This window comes from Onychomys torridus, chromosome 4 (assembly GCF_903995425.1).
Source record: "Onychomys torridus chromosome 4, mOncTor1.1, whole genome shotgun sequence".
Lineage (NCBI taxonomy): Eukaryota > Metazoa > Chordata > Mammalia > Rodentia > Cricetidae > Onychomys > Onychomys torridus.
The window spans coordinates 5,935,880-5,954,567 of record NC_050446.1 but is presented as its reverse complement, the minus strand read 5'-3'; the positions used below and the strand labels follow the sequence as shown (position 1 = coordinate 5,954,567).

At 47.5% G+C, this 18,688-nt stretch overlaps 1 protein-coding gene across 11 annotated transcripts in view; it reads right to left on the bottom strand.

The window, feature by feature from the left end:
* Positions 1–2,391: 2,391 nt before the first annotated feature.
* Garnl3 (GTPase activating Rap/RanGAP domain like 3) overlaps positions 2,392–18,688 on the bottom strand; it is a 148,730-nt gene continuing 132,433 nt past the window's right edge. For 10 of the 11 annotated variants that reach the window (XM_036183416.1, XM_036183417.1, XM_036183419.1 and 7 more), the window contains 7 exons: positions 18,199–18,265; positions 14,474–14,581; positions 12,578–12,696; positions 9,590–9,728; positions 6,896–7,111; positions 5,817–5,946; positions 2,392–2,840 (listed from right to left, as the gene is read on the bottom strand). In XM_036183416.1, the coding sequence (XP_036039309.1) occupies positions 2,669–2,840; positions 5,817–5,946; positions 6,896–7,111; positions 9,590–9,728; positions 12,578–12,696; positions 14,474–14,581; positions 18,199–18,265 (951 nt within the window). In that variant the 3' untranslated portion in view covers positions 2,392–2,668. The other variant, XM_036183427.1, reaches the window with a different exon arrangement.

Below are 18,688 nucleotides of genomic sequence, written 5' to 3'. Positions count from 1 at the left end.
GTTCTTAGACTGCTTTATAACCGCCTGCTCTTTTTTTTCCCAGTGGGCGTTAACCCCTTTGGACAGGAGGTGCTTGGTGTCTGCAGAGCAGAGGCCATGGAGAAATTGAGCCGAGACCCTGTACTTTGTACCTGAGCCAGTGGCACAGCAGAGTGCCTTACATAGAAGGGATGCTGCAGGGAGCCCAGCTAGTGCCAGACTTCTGAGCCATGGACATCTATGAGCTACTAGCCAATATTCTCCCTTACCACATTTGCCTAGATATTGTTGCTAGAAAAGCCTTACTCCCTCCCCATCCCCTCCTTTTTTTTTTTTTTTTTTTGGTTTTTTGAGACAGGGTTTCTGTGTAGTTTTGGTGCCTGTCCTGGATCTTACTCTGTAGACCAGGATGGCCTTGAACTCACAGTGATCTGCCTGGCTTCTGCCTCCCCAGTTCTGGGATTAAAGGCGTGTGCCGCCGCCGCTCGGCACCCCTCCCCCTTTTTATGAGCAAAGCATCATCAGCTTGAGTCATGTCCCCTTCTTGCCTCCTCTGTATTTCTCATACCCTTGTCTCTTACCCTGTCATAGTTGGCTTCATTACTGCCCTTTCTGGAAGAATAAATACAGCCTTGGATTTTCTTCTCTTTCATCAAGATATAACAACAACAATAAGGTCAGGAAAAATACAGATACAAGCTCATTAATTGATATAACATGAAAAATAGCGGCCAGGAACCAGATGTGTGGCACAGGCCACTCAGCACCTGGGAGGTGGAAGTGGGAGAATCAAGAGTTCAAGGCCAGCCTTGGCTGCATGAAACTGTCTCAACCTCCCCTCCCCAATCCTAAAACAAAACAGATGCCAGCCTACCCCACCTGAGAGGGAGCACTTAGCCCGTTTCTGTGAGGCCCTCAGGGCAGAGAGCAGAGATCTCTGGGACTAAGAGAACACAAGGTTCAAATCATAGACTGAGTCTGTTTCCTTTCCTCAAAAGGGCCTGGGAAAAGACTCCATTGGTACAATGCTTGCTTCTCAAGCATGAGAACTTGGGTTTGACTCTAGCATTCTTGCAAAAGCCGGGAGTGGCGGTGCATGTCTGTAACTTCAGCACTGAGGAGGTACATACAAGTTGTCCCTGGGGCTTACTGGTCATCCAGCTTAGCTTAACTAGTGAGCCCCGCCAGATCCTAATGAGAGACACTGTCTCAAAAAACCAAGTGCATAGCTCCTGAGGAACGACAGCCGAAGATGACCGCTAGGCCCCACAGGTAAATCCACTTACATCCCCGTAAGTCCCCAACCAGAGAAACGCCAGAATAAACCTAATACAACTGTTGGTGGGGTTGATGTAGCCTCTAAAGCTTACTTTTGGTCCCATGTATCACACGAAACTGTTGTGCAGAAGCAGGAGGGGAAGGGAGTCCTCCTGTGGTCTGCAAGGCTCTAACCAACCTCTGATACCATGACATCAGAACTCTTCTTGGGCAGACAATGGGGTTTCTTTCCATAGACCATGTGGGCATGAAGGGGAATCAGCTGCTAAACCAAAGGTGACCTGTGACCTCTGGGCCAGGGCTGCTGTTTCGCTCCTTCATTTGTGTTTGGCTCCGTCCACATTATTTCCTGCTTACTCTTCAGGAGGGAGCTGGGGTAGGCATTTTAAAAACCATATTTATTCATTTTGTAAGAGTTCACATGCATGCATGTATGTGCACCATGTGTGTGCCTCCTGCCCTTGGAGGTCAAAAGAGGGCATTGGATCCTTTGGAACTGTAGTTAGAAATGGTTGTGAGACACCAGGTGGGTGCTGGGAATCAAACCAGGGTCCTTTGGGAGAGCAAGTGCTCTTAACCACAGAGGTATCTCTCCAGCTCTCCAGCTCAGCATTCTGATACATCTGTAAGAGGAGGGATAATGCTGAGTTCATATGGAAGAGCAAGGCGGGGCTGAGGACACAGCTCAGCAACAGAGCCTGTTTGCCTAGTGTGGGTAAGACCTTGGCATCCATACCCAAAACTGCAAAACAAAACGGGTGGGCCCACTCAAGGGAGGGGCCAAGAACTCTGCATGACAAGGATTCACTATTTCCTGGCTACACGACCTCACAGTCACAAAATGCATGTATCCCAAGACTATGCAGTGCCCTGGCCTTATTATTATTTGAGATCAGAGGAAGAAGCGGGAGGCTTCATCTATGCATGTTTCCCAGGTCCCAGGCAGGAGTGCAGGCCCACCCCAGTGAACACAGGCAGCGACAGGGCCAAGGTGCAGAAAGAAAACTTATTTATAGTAAAATTAAAAAGCAGCATCTTTTTCATAAAAGAAGCATAGTATGTGATATAAGTCAAAACTTACAAAAAATAATTTCCATCTAAATCTATAAAATATAAGAGAAGGGTTGCAGTGAATAAGAATGAACACTTTTGATTTATTCAAAGTTTGATCTAAAACCTCAATGCAGTCTACCACCTTTATTACAAGGGACGGATGGTTCTGAATAGGAGAAACAGGGTCAGGAAGGACGGCACTGGACTCCGCCAGAGAGTGACCCAGCTGGCTGAGGGTGTGGGAGGTTTGGTCCGTAGATGGCTGCCCGGCTGAAGGCGCACTTGGTTGAGCCAGGATTCTGGAGCTGCTGACAGTATAAACCTGCGTACGGAATCTAAGGGTGGCCAATGGGACGCACTATTTCAAATCAATGATGTCTTCCTCTGAGGAGGCCATGAGCTGGAAGGGGCTGCTGCCTGAGCCTGAGCTGCCCTCTTTGCCCACCACAGGGTCCTGGTCAGAGCTTGCCGAGTGGTTATGGCCCTCAGCATTGGCTTCAGAAGCGGGACTTTCCAAAACGGATGGGATCCTGGAAGAGAGAAGCTACGGTCAAGGCGTGTTGCTTGCTCTCCTGTTCTCTTAGGTGCAGTGTATCGGATGAAAGGAGGAAGGTGAAGAAGTGTGGGTTTCACTTCTCAGCGTGATTCACGAAGGCCCCAAGGCCTTGGAAGCCCTGGCTCTGCTGCCCTCACCTGACCTCCTGCTGCCTCGCTAACACTTGCTCAAGCTCCTTTCTCCCCTGTGTTTCTGGTCGCTGCCTGCCCAGAGCAACTGCCCAGAGTCCCCACTACTGTGGGCACTGATCCCCCATTCTTCTTCTTCTTTCTTTTTGGTTTTCAAGACAGGGTTTCTCTGTGTAGCCCCGGCTGTCCTGCAACATGCTCTGAGACCAGGCTGGCCTCGAACTCACAGAGCTCTGCCTGCCTCTGCCTCTGAGTGCTGTGTAACCACCGCTGGCTGTTCCTCCATTCTCAGCATTCACTCCCAGCCAGCCCTGTGCTAGATTCTCCCCTGACCTCCTATCAAGGTGGGCCTTCTATCTGCCAGTCTATCAGTCATTTATTAGAGGTGCTGTTGTTTTTTTAAAGATTTATTTTGCCAGGTGGTGGTGGCACACGCCTTTAATCCTAGCACTGAAGAGGAATAGGCAGGAGGATCTCTGTGACTTTGAGGCCAGCCTGGTATACAGAGTGAGTTCCAGGAGAGCCAGGAATACACAGAGAAACCCTGACTAAAAAACAAACAAACACACACTAAAAAACAAACAAACAAACCAAAAAACAAAACAAAACAAAACAAAAAACAAAACCTCAAAAAAATCTAATAATAAACATATTTATTTTTATTTTATAAATATGGATGCTTTGTCTGCATGTATGTGTGTGCATTATATGCATCCCTGTGCTCTCGGGGCTGGAAGAGGGTATTAGATCCTCCAGAAGTGGAGTCTCAGATGATTGTGAGTCACCATGTGGTACTGGGAATTGAACCTGGGTCCTCTGGAAGATCAAACAATGAATGCTCTTAATGGCTGAGCTGTCTTTCCAGTCCCTCATATTGTGAGCTAGGGTCAGGCTGGCCTTGAATTTACCGTGACTCTCTTACCTCTAATCCAGGCCTGAACCATCATCCCTAGCCACCTACAGTTTTTTTTATAATTTATTTTTTAAAATTTTATGTGCACCCCCCCCCAAAAAAAACAAAAAACAAAAAACAAACAAACAAAGCCGGGCGGTGGTGGCAGAGCCAGGCGGATCTCTGTGAGTTTGAGGCCAGCCTGGGCTACCAAGTGAGTTCCAGGAAAGGTGCAAAACTACACAGAGAAATCCTGTCTTGAAAAACAAAAAAAAATTAATAAAATAAAATAAATTTTATATGCATTAGTGTTTTTCCTGTATGCATGTCTGTGTGAGGGTGTTGGATCCTGGAGTTACAGACAGTTGTAAGCTGTCATGTGGGTCCTCTGGGGTAGTTAGTGCTCTTAACCACTGAGACATTTTTCCATCCCCTTCTCTTTATTTTTGGTATTTTGAGACAGGGTCTCATTATGTAGCTCTGGCTGGTCTAGAACTCATTATATAGACTATATATAGATTGGCTTTGAACTCAGAGATCTATCTTTGTCCTCCTGAGTGGTGGGATTTAAAGTATGTGCCACCATGCACAATTTTTTTAAAAAAATATTGAATGTTTATTTTATGTATGTAACTGTTTACCTGCATGTATGTCTGTGTCTGGTGTGTCTGGCACCATCGGACCCCCCGAAACTGGAGTTAGAGATGGTTGTGAGCAGCCGTATGGGTGCTGGGAACTTGGGTGCTCTTGACCACAGTCATGTCTCCAGTCCCTTAACTTCAGAGCACACTGTGGCTGGCTGAGATGAACAGTGTCTCTACAGTTAGATCTGTCTCTCCACGTGAGGCTGCCTCTTCCCACCGGGCAGCCTGAGACCCTCTACGCAACTGGCAGGACACGTTCCACTCTGCCATGCCTAATGGCCTGGTGCTTAAGGGCCTATGGACCCTCTGAAGGTCCAGACAGGAGCTTGGTCGCCTCCCTTCCCCCAACTTAGTGCTGAGTGCCAAAGTAGCTTGGACAGATGTTCCATTCCTTCCAGAAGGGTGCATGCGCTGTTGCTGAAGCGACCACATCTGTGAGGCAACAAGCATCTGTCCACATGTGCTGAGTGCCATTCAGAAGGGCTCTTCCTGTTCACGGGCCAGCAGTTCTGGAAAGTGGCTGACCCTAAACTCTTACTAAGCAATCTTGTTTTCATGTATCTTCATCAAACTGTGATCCAAAAATAGTCTCTTCGGAGAGAGGTGAGTGGGAGTGGGAGGGACAAAAAAGGGTAACTGGGGTGTGTGTGAGACTACAATTAAAACATTACTATGGACTTCCTAACAGTTTCTCTCTAGGGCTGGGTGTGTGGTGCATGCCCCCCCCCCCCCAAACGAGGTTTCTCTGTGTAGCTTTGGAGCCTGTCCTGGAACTCACTCTGTAGCTCAGGCTGGCCGTGAACTCACAGAGATCGGCCTGGCTCTGCCTCCCGAGTGCTGGGATCAAAGGCGTGCGCTACCACTGGTGCAGCATTCAGGAAACAGTCTGAGGCTAGCCTGATCTGCATGGTGAGTTAGGTTAGCCAGGGCCACATAGTGAACCCTTTTCTTAAAAAGTGTCTTCCTCTGTTGTTTCTCTCTCATACACATGTACTCGTGTGTGTGTGTGTGTGTGTGTGTGTGTGTGTGTGTGTGTGTGTGTGTGTGTATTTTGTGCATGTTGGCCGAGGCTCTAGCTGACTGTCTCTAGCCCCTCTGAATTTATTTAGTGAACATTAGCTGGATTGCTGTTGGCAGTGTCCTCTTGTCTCAGCCCCATGTGGCAGCTGTTGTCTCTGGACCCTCAGTGTGGGGCTGGCTGCTGACCCTGTGGGGTGCTGGCCAGTGGACCTCCTGGGCATGCTGGCACTCACTGGGCAACCACACAGAGCAGGGCTTCTTCTTACCTGTCACTGCTAGCTGACCTCACAGCCTCTGGCTTGGGGTCTCCTTGACTTTCTTCTAACCGTTTCCGGGTTTTTGATTTGGCCCTTGGTGCTGCTCCTTCTGACCTGGGTCCACCGTCATCAGAGAGACCTGTGTCACAGAGGAGAACCAGAGGTCAGGGGTCATTACCTCAGGGGACAGAGATGCCTTTTTAACTCTTTAAAAATTTAAAAGTTCTTTGAGAATTTCACACAGGATGTATTTTGATCAGATCCACCCTGCTTCCCCCTTCTCCCTGTCCAGTTTTCCTGCCCCCTTTTACCCTTATTGGCACATTATTAGGCTTGACACAGTAGCAAAGGTGACAGAGATATGGTTTTGAATGGTTTTCCTGTTGGTGAAGTCTATTCTCTCTGATTATAAAGTGGACATACACTGCAACACACACACACAATCTCAGAGAACTCTAACAATGGCAAGGCCCCTAAAATCCTCTAGTGTTCACATAAGCTGCCTGTTCCTCCCTTAAAATTGCTTAGTCAGCTTTCTGTCCATCATTGGTGGGAAATGGTCCAAAATTCACTGGTATAGATGGAATTATTATTGATGCATTTTAAATCTCTGATGAAGGGGAGTTTAATTTTTTATTACATTTATTAGTGTTGTGTGTTTGTGAGTGCTTGTATGGTGTGTGTGTGGAGGGAGATAAGAAAACAATTTGAGGAAGTTAGTTCTTGCCTTCAGCCTTCAACCATGTGTGTCCTGGGTCTCAAACTCAGGTTGGCAAGCTTGACAGCAAGTGCTTGTACTATCTGAAAGTCCTTAGTACACGCTTGTGACAAAGTCTTTCTTCATGCTAATTATATCACATAATTATGTTTAGGAACAAGAAATTATGTCCAGGCAGCAAGATGGTCCAGTGGGTAAAGGCTCTGGCCATCAGGCTGATGACCTGAGCTTGATCTCTGTCCCGCTGGTGGGGGGAAAGACCCGGGCGGGTCCTGCAAGTTCTTCTCAAGTGCCTGCCCCAAGTTTGTCAGGACAAAAGCCTGCTGGTCGATTGACAAGCTGTGGAAACACCCCTGGTAGCTGTTATTACCTAGCAGTTCCCTGCGTGTCCTGCTTGCTATTTCTTTAATTTCCATGCGAGACAGGGACAGGGAGTGAGTGACAGGGATGGCAGCAGTGCCAAGGCCGATGGAGGTGGGTGGCGTGATGACCTTGGAGACCAGGGGTGACTTCAGAGGCCGCTCGATGCTTCTGCCCACAAGGTTTCTAAGTGGAATCCTGTACAGATTTTTAGACTGAATTTCACCTGAAACACAATTTGGAAAAGACCAGAACTTTAGGCTCATGTTATTTACAACAGAACAGTTTCTTTAAAAGTTTTAAATGACATTGTTGAGTGTGTATGTGTCCATGTGTCCATGTGTGGAGGTCAGGGGAGAACTTGCAGGACCCGGTTCTTTCCCCCCACCAGCGGGACAGAGATCAAGCTCAGGTCATCAGCCTGATGGCCAGCGCCTTTACCCACTGGACCATCCTGCTGCCTGGACATAACTTCTTGTTCCTAAATATAATTATGTGATATAATTAGCATGAAGAAAGACTCTGTCACATGCTGATGACGCTCAATGGCTCTGTGTGTCCTAGGGACTTTCTTTTTTTGTGTGTGTGTGAATTTGATAAAGTACAGTTGTGCTTGTACAGGAAAACGGGAGAGACAAGGAGAGCGGGAACTGCGCACCTGGGGACTCATCTGAACAATGAATGATAAAGATGGCTGGCGGGCAAGAAGTCAGAAGAAATGCTATTCTTGGCCCCACAGGAGCCTGGCACAGGCCTGGGGATGTGTGCAAAGAACAGTGACACCCGAGTCTCTGGGGATGTGTGCCAAGGGAGAGTGACACCCGAGTCTCTGGGGATGTGTGCCAAGAGAGAGTGACACCCGAGTCTCTGGGGACGTGTGCAAAGCACAGTGACACCCGAGTCTCTGGGGATGTGTGCAAAGGGAGAGTGACACCCGAGTCTCTGGGGATGTGTGCAAAGGGAGAGTGACACCCGAGTCTCTGGGGATGTGTGCAAAGGGAGAGTGACACCCGAGTCTCTGGGCTGCAGATTTAGCTATGAAACTCACTGTCATCCCCCAAACACATGGTGCTGCTGGCTGGATGTGCTCTGTGCTCTGGCTTATCCCCCCACCGCCCCAAAAAAGCACTGTTTTACATAATGGGATTTCGCTGGGCGGTGGTGGCGCATGCCTTTAGTCCCAGCACTTGGGAGGCAGAGGCAGGTGGATCTCTGTGAGTTGAAGGCCAGCCTGGTCTACAAAGGGAGTTCCAGGAAAGGTGCAAAGCTACAGAGAAGCCCTGTCTCAAAAAAAAAAAAAACCAAACAAATAAAAAAAAACAAAACAAAAACAAACCAAAAACCCACAAACATAATGGGATTTCTCCTATGTTTGTTTGTTTGTTGTGTGTGTGTGTTTGTGTGTGTGTGTGTGTGTGTGTGCATGTATGTATGTATGTATGTATGTATGTATATGGAGGCCAGAGGTTTCTCCAACTTACTTCTTGAGACAAGGCTTCTCACAGAACCTGGAACTTGCTAGACTAGCTAATCAGCATGCATGCCCCAGAGATCCTCCTGACCCCAGCACTGGGCTTAGGAGTGTGCCTGACCTTTTATGTGGGTGCTTGGGATCTGAAGTCAGGTCCCCATGCTTGTGGAGCAAATGCAAGCAATTTACAGAATGAGCTGTCGATTCAGCCCCCTGCCTTCCTTTGTCTTAAAAAAATTAATTTTAATTAATAATAATAATAATAATAATAATAATAATAACTATTATTTTGAGAGAGGGTTTCTCTATGTAGCCCTGGCTGTACTGGAACTCAGTAGAGAGACCAGGCTGGCCTTGAACTCAGAGATCCACCTGCCTCTGCCTCTTGAGTGCTGGGATTAAAGGTGTGTGACATCATGTCTGGCTTTTATTGTTACTTTAATATAAAGTTTCTTAAGAATTTTACCAATTCAAAGGACGTTTATTTATTGGTTTGTTTGTTTTTGAGACAGGTCTCACCATCTAGCCCAGGCTGGCCCTGAATGTGGGATCCTCTGTCTTGCTCAACCTCACAAGTGTTGGGAATGCAGCCAAGCAAGTTCTTTTTACTGGCTTTAAATAGTAACAACTTTAACAACTCTGCTACTTCTCCTCCTCCTCATTCTCCTTTGTTGCAGGATTTTTCATGATTTACCACACTCTGAGACTGTTAATAAAGTTAACCTGGAATCAGGGAGTGGAGTCAACGACCAGCTGACTGGAATTAGCCACAGAGAAGTTGGAGGACCCAGGATAGATAAGATAGAGAAAGAAGATAAAGAGGGAGGACCTTTTTGATCTGGGAAGCGTGGAGAGAGGGTTAGCTGGTCCTTCACTCTTTGCTCCATCTATTAGGTTTTTACTCCAATATCTTACTCCTGAGTTTTTAGTGATAATAGAACAATTTAGATAAATGCTTCACCTCTTCATTTTTTTTTTTTTTTTTTTTTTTTTTGAGACAGGGTCTCTTTCTACATAGCCTCAATTGTCCTAGAACTCACTCTGTAGCCCAGGCTGGCCTGGAACTCACAGAGATCTGCCTGCCTCTGCCTCGTGAGTGATTAAAGGTGTGTGGCACTGTGCCCAAACTGAATAGTAACTTCTTTAGCAGTGATTATGTCTAGCTCTGACAGTAAGCCAAAGAAATCATGATCTAGGGGATCTATTAATAAAGCAGTAAAAGTTGGACTTCACCTTCCCCCAGGGAAGAAGGAAACAGCAGAGTATCCCGGGCCGGAGGTGTCTGAGGAGACGTGTGGGCACTGGCCCCCTTGGAGCTGCCGGCAGATGAGCCCTCCTGCACAGCTGTGGCTGCTGTGAAGTATATGTCTGACTGGAAGGAAAGAAGAACATTACCTTGTATCCCAGGCTCTGCACCACTGCCTTCCTGCACCACTGCCAAGACTGACTGGTTCCCAGGTCTGGAGGAGACTTCCTGTCCTCAGAGCATGCATCGCAGACTGGGGTCTCATCCAGCTGTACTTTCCTTCTCTCTGCACTGGCTTACACTAGCAGGGTCACTTGCCACACATCTGCAAACCCAACACAATGCACACATCCTCTCTGAAGTCTCAGAACTGGGATGGACCTTGGGGACTCAGTCAGGCCCATTCTGCAGGGGGAGATATGGACGTCTGCCTCATGGAGTCAGCATATACTCCAGCATGCCCACATGTGCTCACTTAGCAACAACAGTGGGAAGACATCACATGTGTTCTTGAGAGCCGACTCTCAGGAAGTTTGCAAGCCAGGTCTTAAACATGGCCATCATTAAAAATTAAAAATACAAATTTAGCTTTTTGTGTGTGGTGTTTATCCACGTGTGTATGCAATATACACGTCAGTGCACCTGCACGGAGGCCAGAGGAAGAGGTCAGGAGTCCTGCTCCATCACTGTCCACTTGACTTTCTTAAGAGAGGGTCTCTCACTGAACACCAGCTAGGCTGGTGGCCTAAGACCCAGCAATCCTCCTGTCTCTGCCCTCACAGCACTGGGCTTTCAGGCATGCATGTGAAAATATCCAGAATTTTACATGTGTTGTAGGGATTTGAACTCAGGTCTTCATCTTGCTCTGCAAGCACTTTTAACTGCTGAGCTATCTCTCCAGGCAAATAGAATAAACTTAACTATTAGAGGCAAAGATCCTCAACAACACTCTGAACTATTTGGCTACATTTACTATTGTTTAGGAGCTCCTGCCTGGCTCCTGCTGACTCTTGTGTCAGCCACATCCACTGGACAGATTCTCTGGACCACAGACATTGGTGAGCACTACCAGTAATAGCTTGGATAAAATCAGGTTGAGTGTTAGGATTCTGTACCTGCGCAGCTCGGGGTCTTGTCTGGCGCCTTATTACATCATCATCAGGCGACTGCGTCCCCGCCTTAAAAACCCACAAAAGGACACCCCCCCCCCCCCCCCGGCCTTTGTGCCTCTCTTTCTGTTTCCTCTCTGCCAGGCCTGGCTTCTCCGTCCTGTCCCCTCTTCTTTCTAATAAAGCCCATTCTAACTCTGGTAACCATGGCTCATGACTCTTCCACTGACCAACCAGTGATGTTTATCCTTTCATTGAGTCCAGGGGCTGCAGCTAGAGTAAGCTCTGGTTTAAGAGGTATGATTTGTTTCTGGAGAGAAATATTTAAATACTTTTATTTATTTGTGTGTGTGTGTGTGTGTGTGTGTGTGTGTGTGTGTGTGTGTGTACCTGAGTCTACATCTGTGACCACATACATACAGGAGTTCAGGGAGCTCAGAAGAACTGTCCCTGGAACAGACATTGGGAGCCACCATATGGATGCTGGGAACTGGACATGGGTCCTCTACAAGAACACTAAGGGAACTTAGCCCACGAGCTTCTCTCTAGCCCAGAAAAACTGTGTAACACTCGATTACATATTAGACTTTTTTTTTGGAGTCAAAGTCTTACTTTGTACCTAGGCTATCTTGGATCTCACTATGTAGTCCACACTGGTCTCCAATGCATACTTTTCTCCTGATAGCCTTACAAGTGCTGAGTTTACAGATGTGAGCAACACACCCGGCTACATGACAGATTTCTTGACATAACCTACTGGAACAATGATGAGTAGCCTGTGGTCAGACTCCAACTTAGGGTAGAGTTGAACCTGTAGTTTGGTTATGGATACAGGTCTCAGCAAAATTTAGAAAGAATATTTTGTGAGAACTAAGTGGTTATGGGTTATATTAAGATGAGCATATTTTACTATTATCTGTAAACTGAAGCTATGTTATATCAGTAAACTTACAGTCAATGTTTTAAACATATTCATATTTTTGGAGCACTGGTATACACACTGGAGAGGACAGCCTGGTCCCTGTGCTCACAGCAGACAATGTAGCAGGGAGACAGAGGAGTAGCTGCCTCCAGCCAGCATGACTAAGATTAAGACTGAGAAAGGGCCACAGGGAATGAGGCAGGGGTACTATCCTGGCCTGGCAGGGTGAGAGAGACTTTGTGGGGTTCACTCATGGTGGTGCACTAGACAAAGACACCCCAGGAGGTTACCTGTTTTCTGGTTATTGGATGTGGTCAGTTGGTGAGCCACGGTTCACAGGAAAAAACTCAAATTGAAGCTAGAAAATGAGCATGGAGGAAAGTGTGGGCTCAGTGGGTAAAGGCACCTGCCACCAAGCCTGACAACCTGATTTTCCTATCTGGGACCCACACAGCGGAAGGAGGGAGCTGACTAAGGCAGAGTGTCCCCTGACTTCAACATGTGTGTTGTGCACAAGCACATACACATACAGTCATTGACAGACAGACAGACAGACACACACATACACACACACACACCCCAAAACTAAAGCTCAAGAGAAGAAGGTGCTATTCCACAGTTGCATTCGCAAGCCGACACTGGACCAATGGCTTTCTCCCCAAGGCAGGGAGGGAGCTTTCGTGGCGTTGGCTCCGGCCTACTTTTACATGTTCTAAGGACGCAACTGAACTTGTCAGGTCTGCACAGCCAGTGCTTTCCATGCTGAGCCATCCCACCAGTCCTAAGGGAGCTCAAGGAGGGCACACATGAAAACCCCTGATCAATCTTGTCAGCGTCTCCTCCCTCCTGGTACCCTGACACAGAACAGCTGTCCCAGTGTGACAAACAGTGTTTGCTCACTTCACACCCCCGGGTGCAAAGGCCACAGACTGCATTCCACTCACCCTGGAGGCCACGAGCTGCAGCTGGGGCACAACTGCTGTGTGGACCAGGTTCCCATTCACCACCAGGCGGATCTCCATGGAGTCAGTGGTGAAGGCCAGGAGGTATGGGAAGGCGCAGACTGCAAGGGAACAGACGGGCCTGGTGGCTGGTGGCTGCAATTGCTCAGTCATCTTCACCACTCCAGAAGCTTCCACCCCTCTTATTCCTGCCTGCTTCACATGGGTAGGCCTGCCTCTCAGGCCTGCATGCTAACCAGTTGTCATGGCTACGGCCCTGCCTGATGCCCCATTGCCTGGTCTTCTGGTGGCTCAGCTGCCCAGTCCTGTGGGACTTTCCCCACATTCTCCAGACTACAGCTCAGCACCCTCCAGCACGTGACCACCTGCCTGGAAACTTCCCTTTACTCTCCCTTCCTGCCTCAGCCCAGGTGTCCCCAGCATGTCACCCCTTCTCTGCACCTCTGGCCTGTGTCTCAGGCAGCAGTGTGTCCTTCAGAGCGTCCCTGACTTAGATGCTCTGTTCTTTGTTATAGGTGGAGCTCCTCACAATGCTGTTGTGACATGCGGACTTCCTGGACCAAAGCTTCCATTACACCTGTGTAGGTGGACTCTCTTCTACATGGGTGACCTGTCCATTTGGGGGTGTCCTTGGTGACTCATTCTCCTACATGAGGCCTCCTGCCCTGATCTCTCCAGTGCTTGGCTCAAAGCCCACGTTAGTTTCCATTCCTCTTTTTGCCTGATCTCATCTGTCCTCACAGCCTGACCAGGCACCGGCTTCAGGTATGCTCTCTCAAAAATCTCTGACATGGGCCTTTCAGCAGATAGGTTTTTATTATTGTTTTGTTTTTTAGACAAGTTGGCCTTGAATTTTCCAGGTGTCCCTGCACATCTTATGAACCTTCTGCCTCGATTACCCAAGTGCTAGGCTTACAGGTCTGTGCTACCACAGCCTGCACAGCAGTGAGGAAAAAAAGTCCCAACTGGAGTACTCTTGGTCTCAGGGTGACTCTCTGATTCCTACTGTGGCTCCATAAACTACTCATATCCTGGTATTTGTTTTTAAGGTTTTTATATCCCTATTATTTGTAGTGTTAGGAATAGAATCCAAGGCTTGTGGATGTTAGGCAAGTACTGTATCATGGATCCATATCCCAACATCTGGGATATCTTGCTTTTGCTTTTTTTTTTTTTTTTTTTTGAGGCAGGGTTTCTCTGTGTAGCCCTGGTTGTCTGTAGACCAGTCTGGCCTCGAACTCACAGAGACCCACCTGCCTCTGCCTCCCAAGTGCCAGGATTAAAGGCATGTGCCACCACCGCCTGCCTTTGATTTTGCTTTTAAAAATTCCATTTTAATGTGTCTGTGGTGGTGGGTGGGGCGCACATGTGGAGGTCAGAGAACAACTTGTAGGAGTCAGTTCTCTCCTTCTGCATATGGGTCCAGGTCATTGGAACTCAGTCCGTCAGACTTTCAGCAAGTGTCTCTGCAAGCTAAGCCACCTTGCCAGCCCTACACTTGCATCTTAGTGGCAGGTGTTTTGCTGGCCCCTGAGGTTCTGGACTTTCAGCAGGTAAGAACAGCACTGATACCCATGCTTCTCCCCAAGCCAGTCAGTGCACTGGCTGGAGCTGGCTTGCGAGTTTTAGAAAAGGCCTGCCTGGTAATGATAATTATATTTCATTGCTTTCTAGCATCATGTGCCTAGGAATGAGAAGAGCCAGGGGACATAAGAGTCTAAACAGGGAGCATAAAAACTATCCACCAGCGGAGTATTTGAAGAAGGTCCATGCCCCAGAATGTGTGCTAGTTTCGAAAGAAGTCCTAGTTGTCCATGGGAGACCAAGCCCTGCGGTAGTTAGCCAGGGACAGAGAACCACAGAAAAGGTTTTTCTTACCAATTGCATATGGAGCCTGGTTCCAGCAGAACTGGAAATCCGATGCCGAGGGTTGAAGCAAAAAAGAGCCACCATTAAAGGGGCAAACCTTTTTATAGATGCAACTGTCTGCAACAAAACAGCAGCAACACGTTTGTTAGAGACGACACTCAGACCCCGTATCCAGAGGAAGAGGGAACAGGGCACCGGGCAGAACCCTCCAGCTGGCTCTCTGGACCCAGGCTGGGCTTGGGTTTGCAGCAATGCTCTGGTCTCAGCTTTCCAAGTGCTGGACTGAAGTGTTAGTCACTGCACCCAGCCCTCTCTGCCAGGTTATCACAAACAGCTGCCCTTGAGCCAGACGCTGACGGGTGCCAGGCAGTTGCAGCGAGAATAATGTCGACACCACGTATGCTAACAGCTGCTACCTGGAGAAAATTGATGTGTAAATTTTGGTGTAAAGCATGGTGCTTTGAGAAGACTGTCCATTTAATAAGCCTGGCTTCTGAAGGGAGATGCTGTTACCCTGTAAAGTCACTTTGCATATGAACTTGAGGTTGGGAGAGGTGAGGCAGTCTATCCTGAGTTCTATAGCTCTACCTGGGGCATGGTGTTTGAACGAAGCTAGGCTGGGCTGTGGAGCCCATGTGCTCCCTACTTTGCCATATCATCATGCCAGAGAGAGGTTCAGAATGGGCAGCCCAGGGTAGACGAAGCCTTTCTACAAGGCAGGTCACTCTTGAGCCGTATCCACCACAAGCACGGCAGGAGTTGCATATGCCCTCTGGGATGGCCATTCTTGGTTGCCAGCTTGACTACATCTGGGCTTAACTAAAACCCCAATGGCTGGCACACCTGTGAGGGACTTTTGCTTCATCATTGGAGGTGGGAAGATACACTTCTAATGTGGATCTTTGAGGTGGGAAGACAGACCTCTAATCTAGGCCACATCTTCTGTTAGCAGCCTGTATAAGGAGATGGAAAAAGAAACTTTCTCTTTCCTGCTGGCTCTCACTAGCACATCCATTCCTTCACTGGCACTGGAGCCTACTTCTTTAAGATTTAGGTTAGACATATACTGAAGAACATCAGAGATATCCAGCTTCACAGACAGAACAACTGTTGGATTCTTGGACCTTTCATTCATAAGCAACCATTGTTGGATTATATGGACTACAGCCTGTAAGTCATTCTAATAGATGCCCATATATATAGTATGTATATATATATATATGATGTATACATATAATATATAATAGGAGAGAGAAAGACACAGAGAGAGAGAGAGAGAGAGAGAGAGAGAGAGAGAGAGAGAGAGATTTGCACTCTCTAAGTTCTGTTACTCTAGAGAACCCTGACTAATACACCTTCCTAACATGTTTCTTGAGAACCTGAACCAAGTGTGTATCCCTCTTGCTGAACTTCAGCTACGTTAAGGCCAGTTTAATTCAGCTACCTGGTCCTGGTGTATTCCGACCTCTGAACATTAGTGTATATGGCTCAGACCTTCACAAAGTAAGAAAGCTTTTGTAGGGACAAAGTCCCCTTTCACACACTTTAAAGATACTGAAGATAACAACTATAATTGTTATATATGTGTGTTTTGAGAGAGGGTCGGTCTTGCCATGTATTCCAGGCTGGTCTGGAACATGTAACCCTCCTGACTCACTCTGCTGAGTGCTAGTATTACAAGACCGTGCCATCATACCTGTCCTAAAACTATTTTACTCAACTTTTTACTTATTTATTTTTATTTTATGTGCATGTGTGTCTGTGAACCACATGTGCACCTGGTGCCTGTGGAAGCCAGAAGAGGACACTGGATTCCCTTAACCTGTAGTTATAGAAGGTGGTGAGCCACCACGTGGGTGCTGGGAACTGAACCTGGGTCCTCCTCAAGAGCAGTCAGTGTTCTAACCACCAAGTCATCTCTCCAGTCTGTTGTTAGTTGGGTGTAGGTGGGGACAGCCAGTTCTTTCCCCATATATTTTTTAAAAATAAAGTCACAGGATTGCACTCTTAAGACCCACTGTTTTGAGGAATGCTTCTGCTAAAACTTGTGGATGAATGTCCCTTCGAGGGGCTCAGGGGAGATGCTGTCCTGCCTTCTCTGGACTGTTCAGTCTTGAATTTTGAAGATGACACCCTTCAGACAAATTTTCATGTTGATAACTTGGCTTATATTTATATATATAAATAATTTATACTAAATATAAATTATTTATCAAACTATCTGATCTGATCTATGAGCTACAGCCAGAATTGCTACTCTAGAAATTGATGGTTCTGGGCTGAAAAAAAGTTTTTCATTTTAGTTAACCCTTACCCAGGAAATGATCTCACTTCCATCTGTTTAAAAATAACTGAAAAAGTGATTTACTTATTGTATGGATATGAGTGCTCTGCCTGCACGTATGTCTGTGCGCCACATGCAAGCCTGGTGCCCTCAGGTCAGAAGAGGGAGTCGTGTGCCCTGGAACTGGAGTCACAGATGGTTGTGGTTGCCATGTGGGTGTTGGAAACTGAACCTGGATTCTCTACAAGAGTGACAAATGCTGGTAATCCCCCCACTAGCCCTTGAAATGCTGGAAGTCAGTATCTAATACATTTGCTCTGCCCAAAACTCACCCTGTTAGGGACCCAAACTAACCTAACTGAGTTATGTAAGTCCAATTTAGGCTGATTTCATTAACAGCAGGGGGTGGGCAGGGGAACTAAAAAAAAATTACAGGTTAAAAGCCAGGGCTGGTGCTCATCTTTAATCCCAGCACTTTGGAGGCAGACGCAAAAGATTTCTATGAGTTCAAGGCCAGCCTGGTTGACATAGAGAGTTCCAGGTCAGCCAGGGGTACACAGTGAGACTCTGTTAAAAGAAAAGTTACAGGCTGAGCCCCTAATCCAAAAGACCTGAAATTAAATTGACCTAATATCTGAAACTCTCTGAGTGCTGACAGGTGTAAAATCCCAAACCTTACCTCATCTGATGGGTCACAGCCCAAATTCAGACACTCTTGCTGGGTGTTCTGAGTGCGCCTTTAATCCCAGCATTGGGAGGCAGAGGCAGGTAGATATTTGTGAGTTAGAGGCCAGGTCTACATACTGAGTTCCAGGACAGTCAGAACTATGTGAGAACCCATTTCAAAACAAAAATAAAAATAAATACACTAAAAATAATACACTAAAAATACATTAGACTTAGGTTCCATTTCCAGGCTAACTAGTTACATATGTGGAACTATCCCAGAGTCTAAAAGTTACAAAATCTGAAACACTCTGAGCATAAGCACTTCAGATTAGGGACATTCACCCTGTAGTAACAGCAGATAAAATCTGGTACTGAAGTCAAGAGGGTCAGACGCAAACCTGGCCCCGATGCTGAGTATTTCATAACCCTGAGGAAGGCAGGTCACCTCTCCAAGCCTCCTCCTCTGCCTTAGCTCCACGTGGGGGGAAGGAAGCAGAGCCTGCTGTGGGCCACTGTAGGTGAAAAGCTGACACGGGGTTACCTGGCACACAGTAAGGGCCGCTAGCTGGAGGCCACCGTCCTCACCCACACCCTGGAAGCGGGTGCAAAGTGCCAGTTCTGATAAGCTTGTCACCAAGAGGTCTGGGCCACAGCTAGTGGTGTGGACTTTAGATGCTCCCTGGTGTGATGATGTCTGCAGCAAGGCTCATCAGGTCAGTCTAGGGAGTAGGAGAGCCCACTCTAACACGCGAGAAACAGGCTGGTTTTGTGTACTACTTACAGTTGTAGCATAGGAGCAGGCCGGCTTCTCCATCTTCATACACATCAATAGCTGCAACAAAATTAACCTGCAATGACACGGGCAGTAGTAGTGGTGCGTGGGATGGGGACGCTCAGAGAAACCCCCTAAGCTATGCGTGACGCAGCAGTGGCCCTCAGGGTGCTGCAAGGCCATTTGTGCTTCACCAGCACCCACAGTGCCACTGAGCCTCGGGTTACAACGAACTGAGGTGGGAAAGACACATCTTTGCCTCCTTTCCTTTCTGGGTGGAACTGTCTAGAAGGTCTGAATCCAGCTGTGTTCCCAAATGCTCTCATTTACCCAGAATGCTAAGGTTCACAGGGGTGGTCCTGTGTGTCACACTCCGTTCTCACACCGACTCTCAAGTGGACAGCACTGTGCCGGTCTTACAGGAGATGAAAGGAAATGTATGAGGAGCCTGAGCCCCTCGGATCTGGAATGCTCTTCTCCTGTTCCTTCAGTGAGGTTT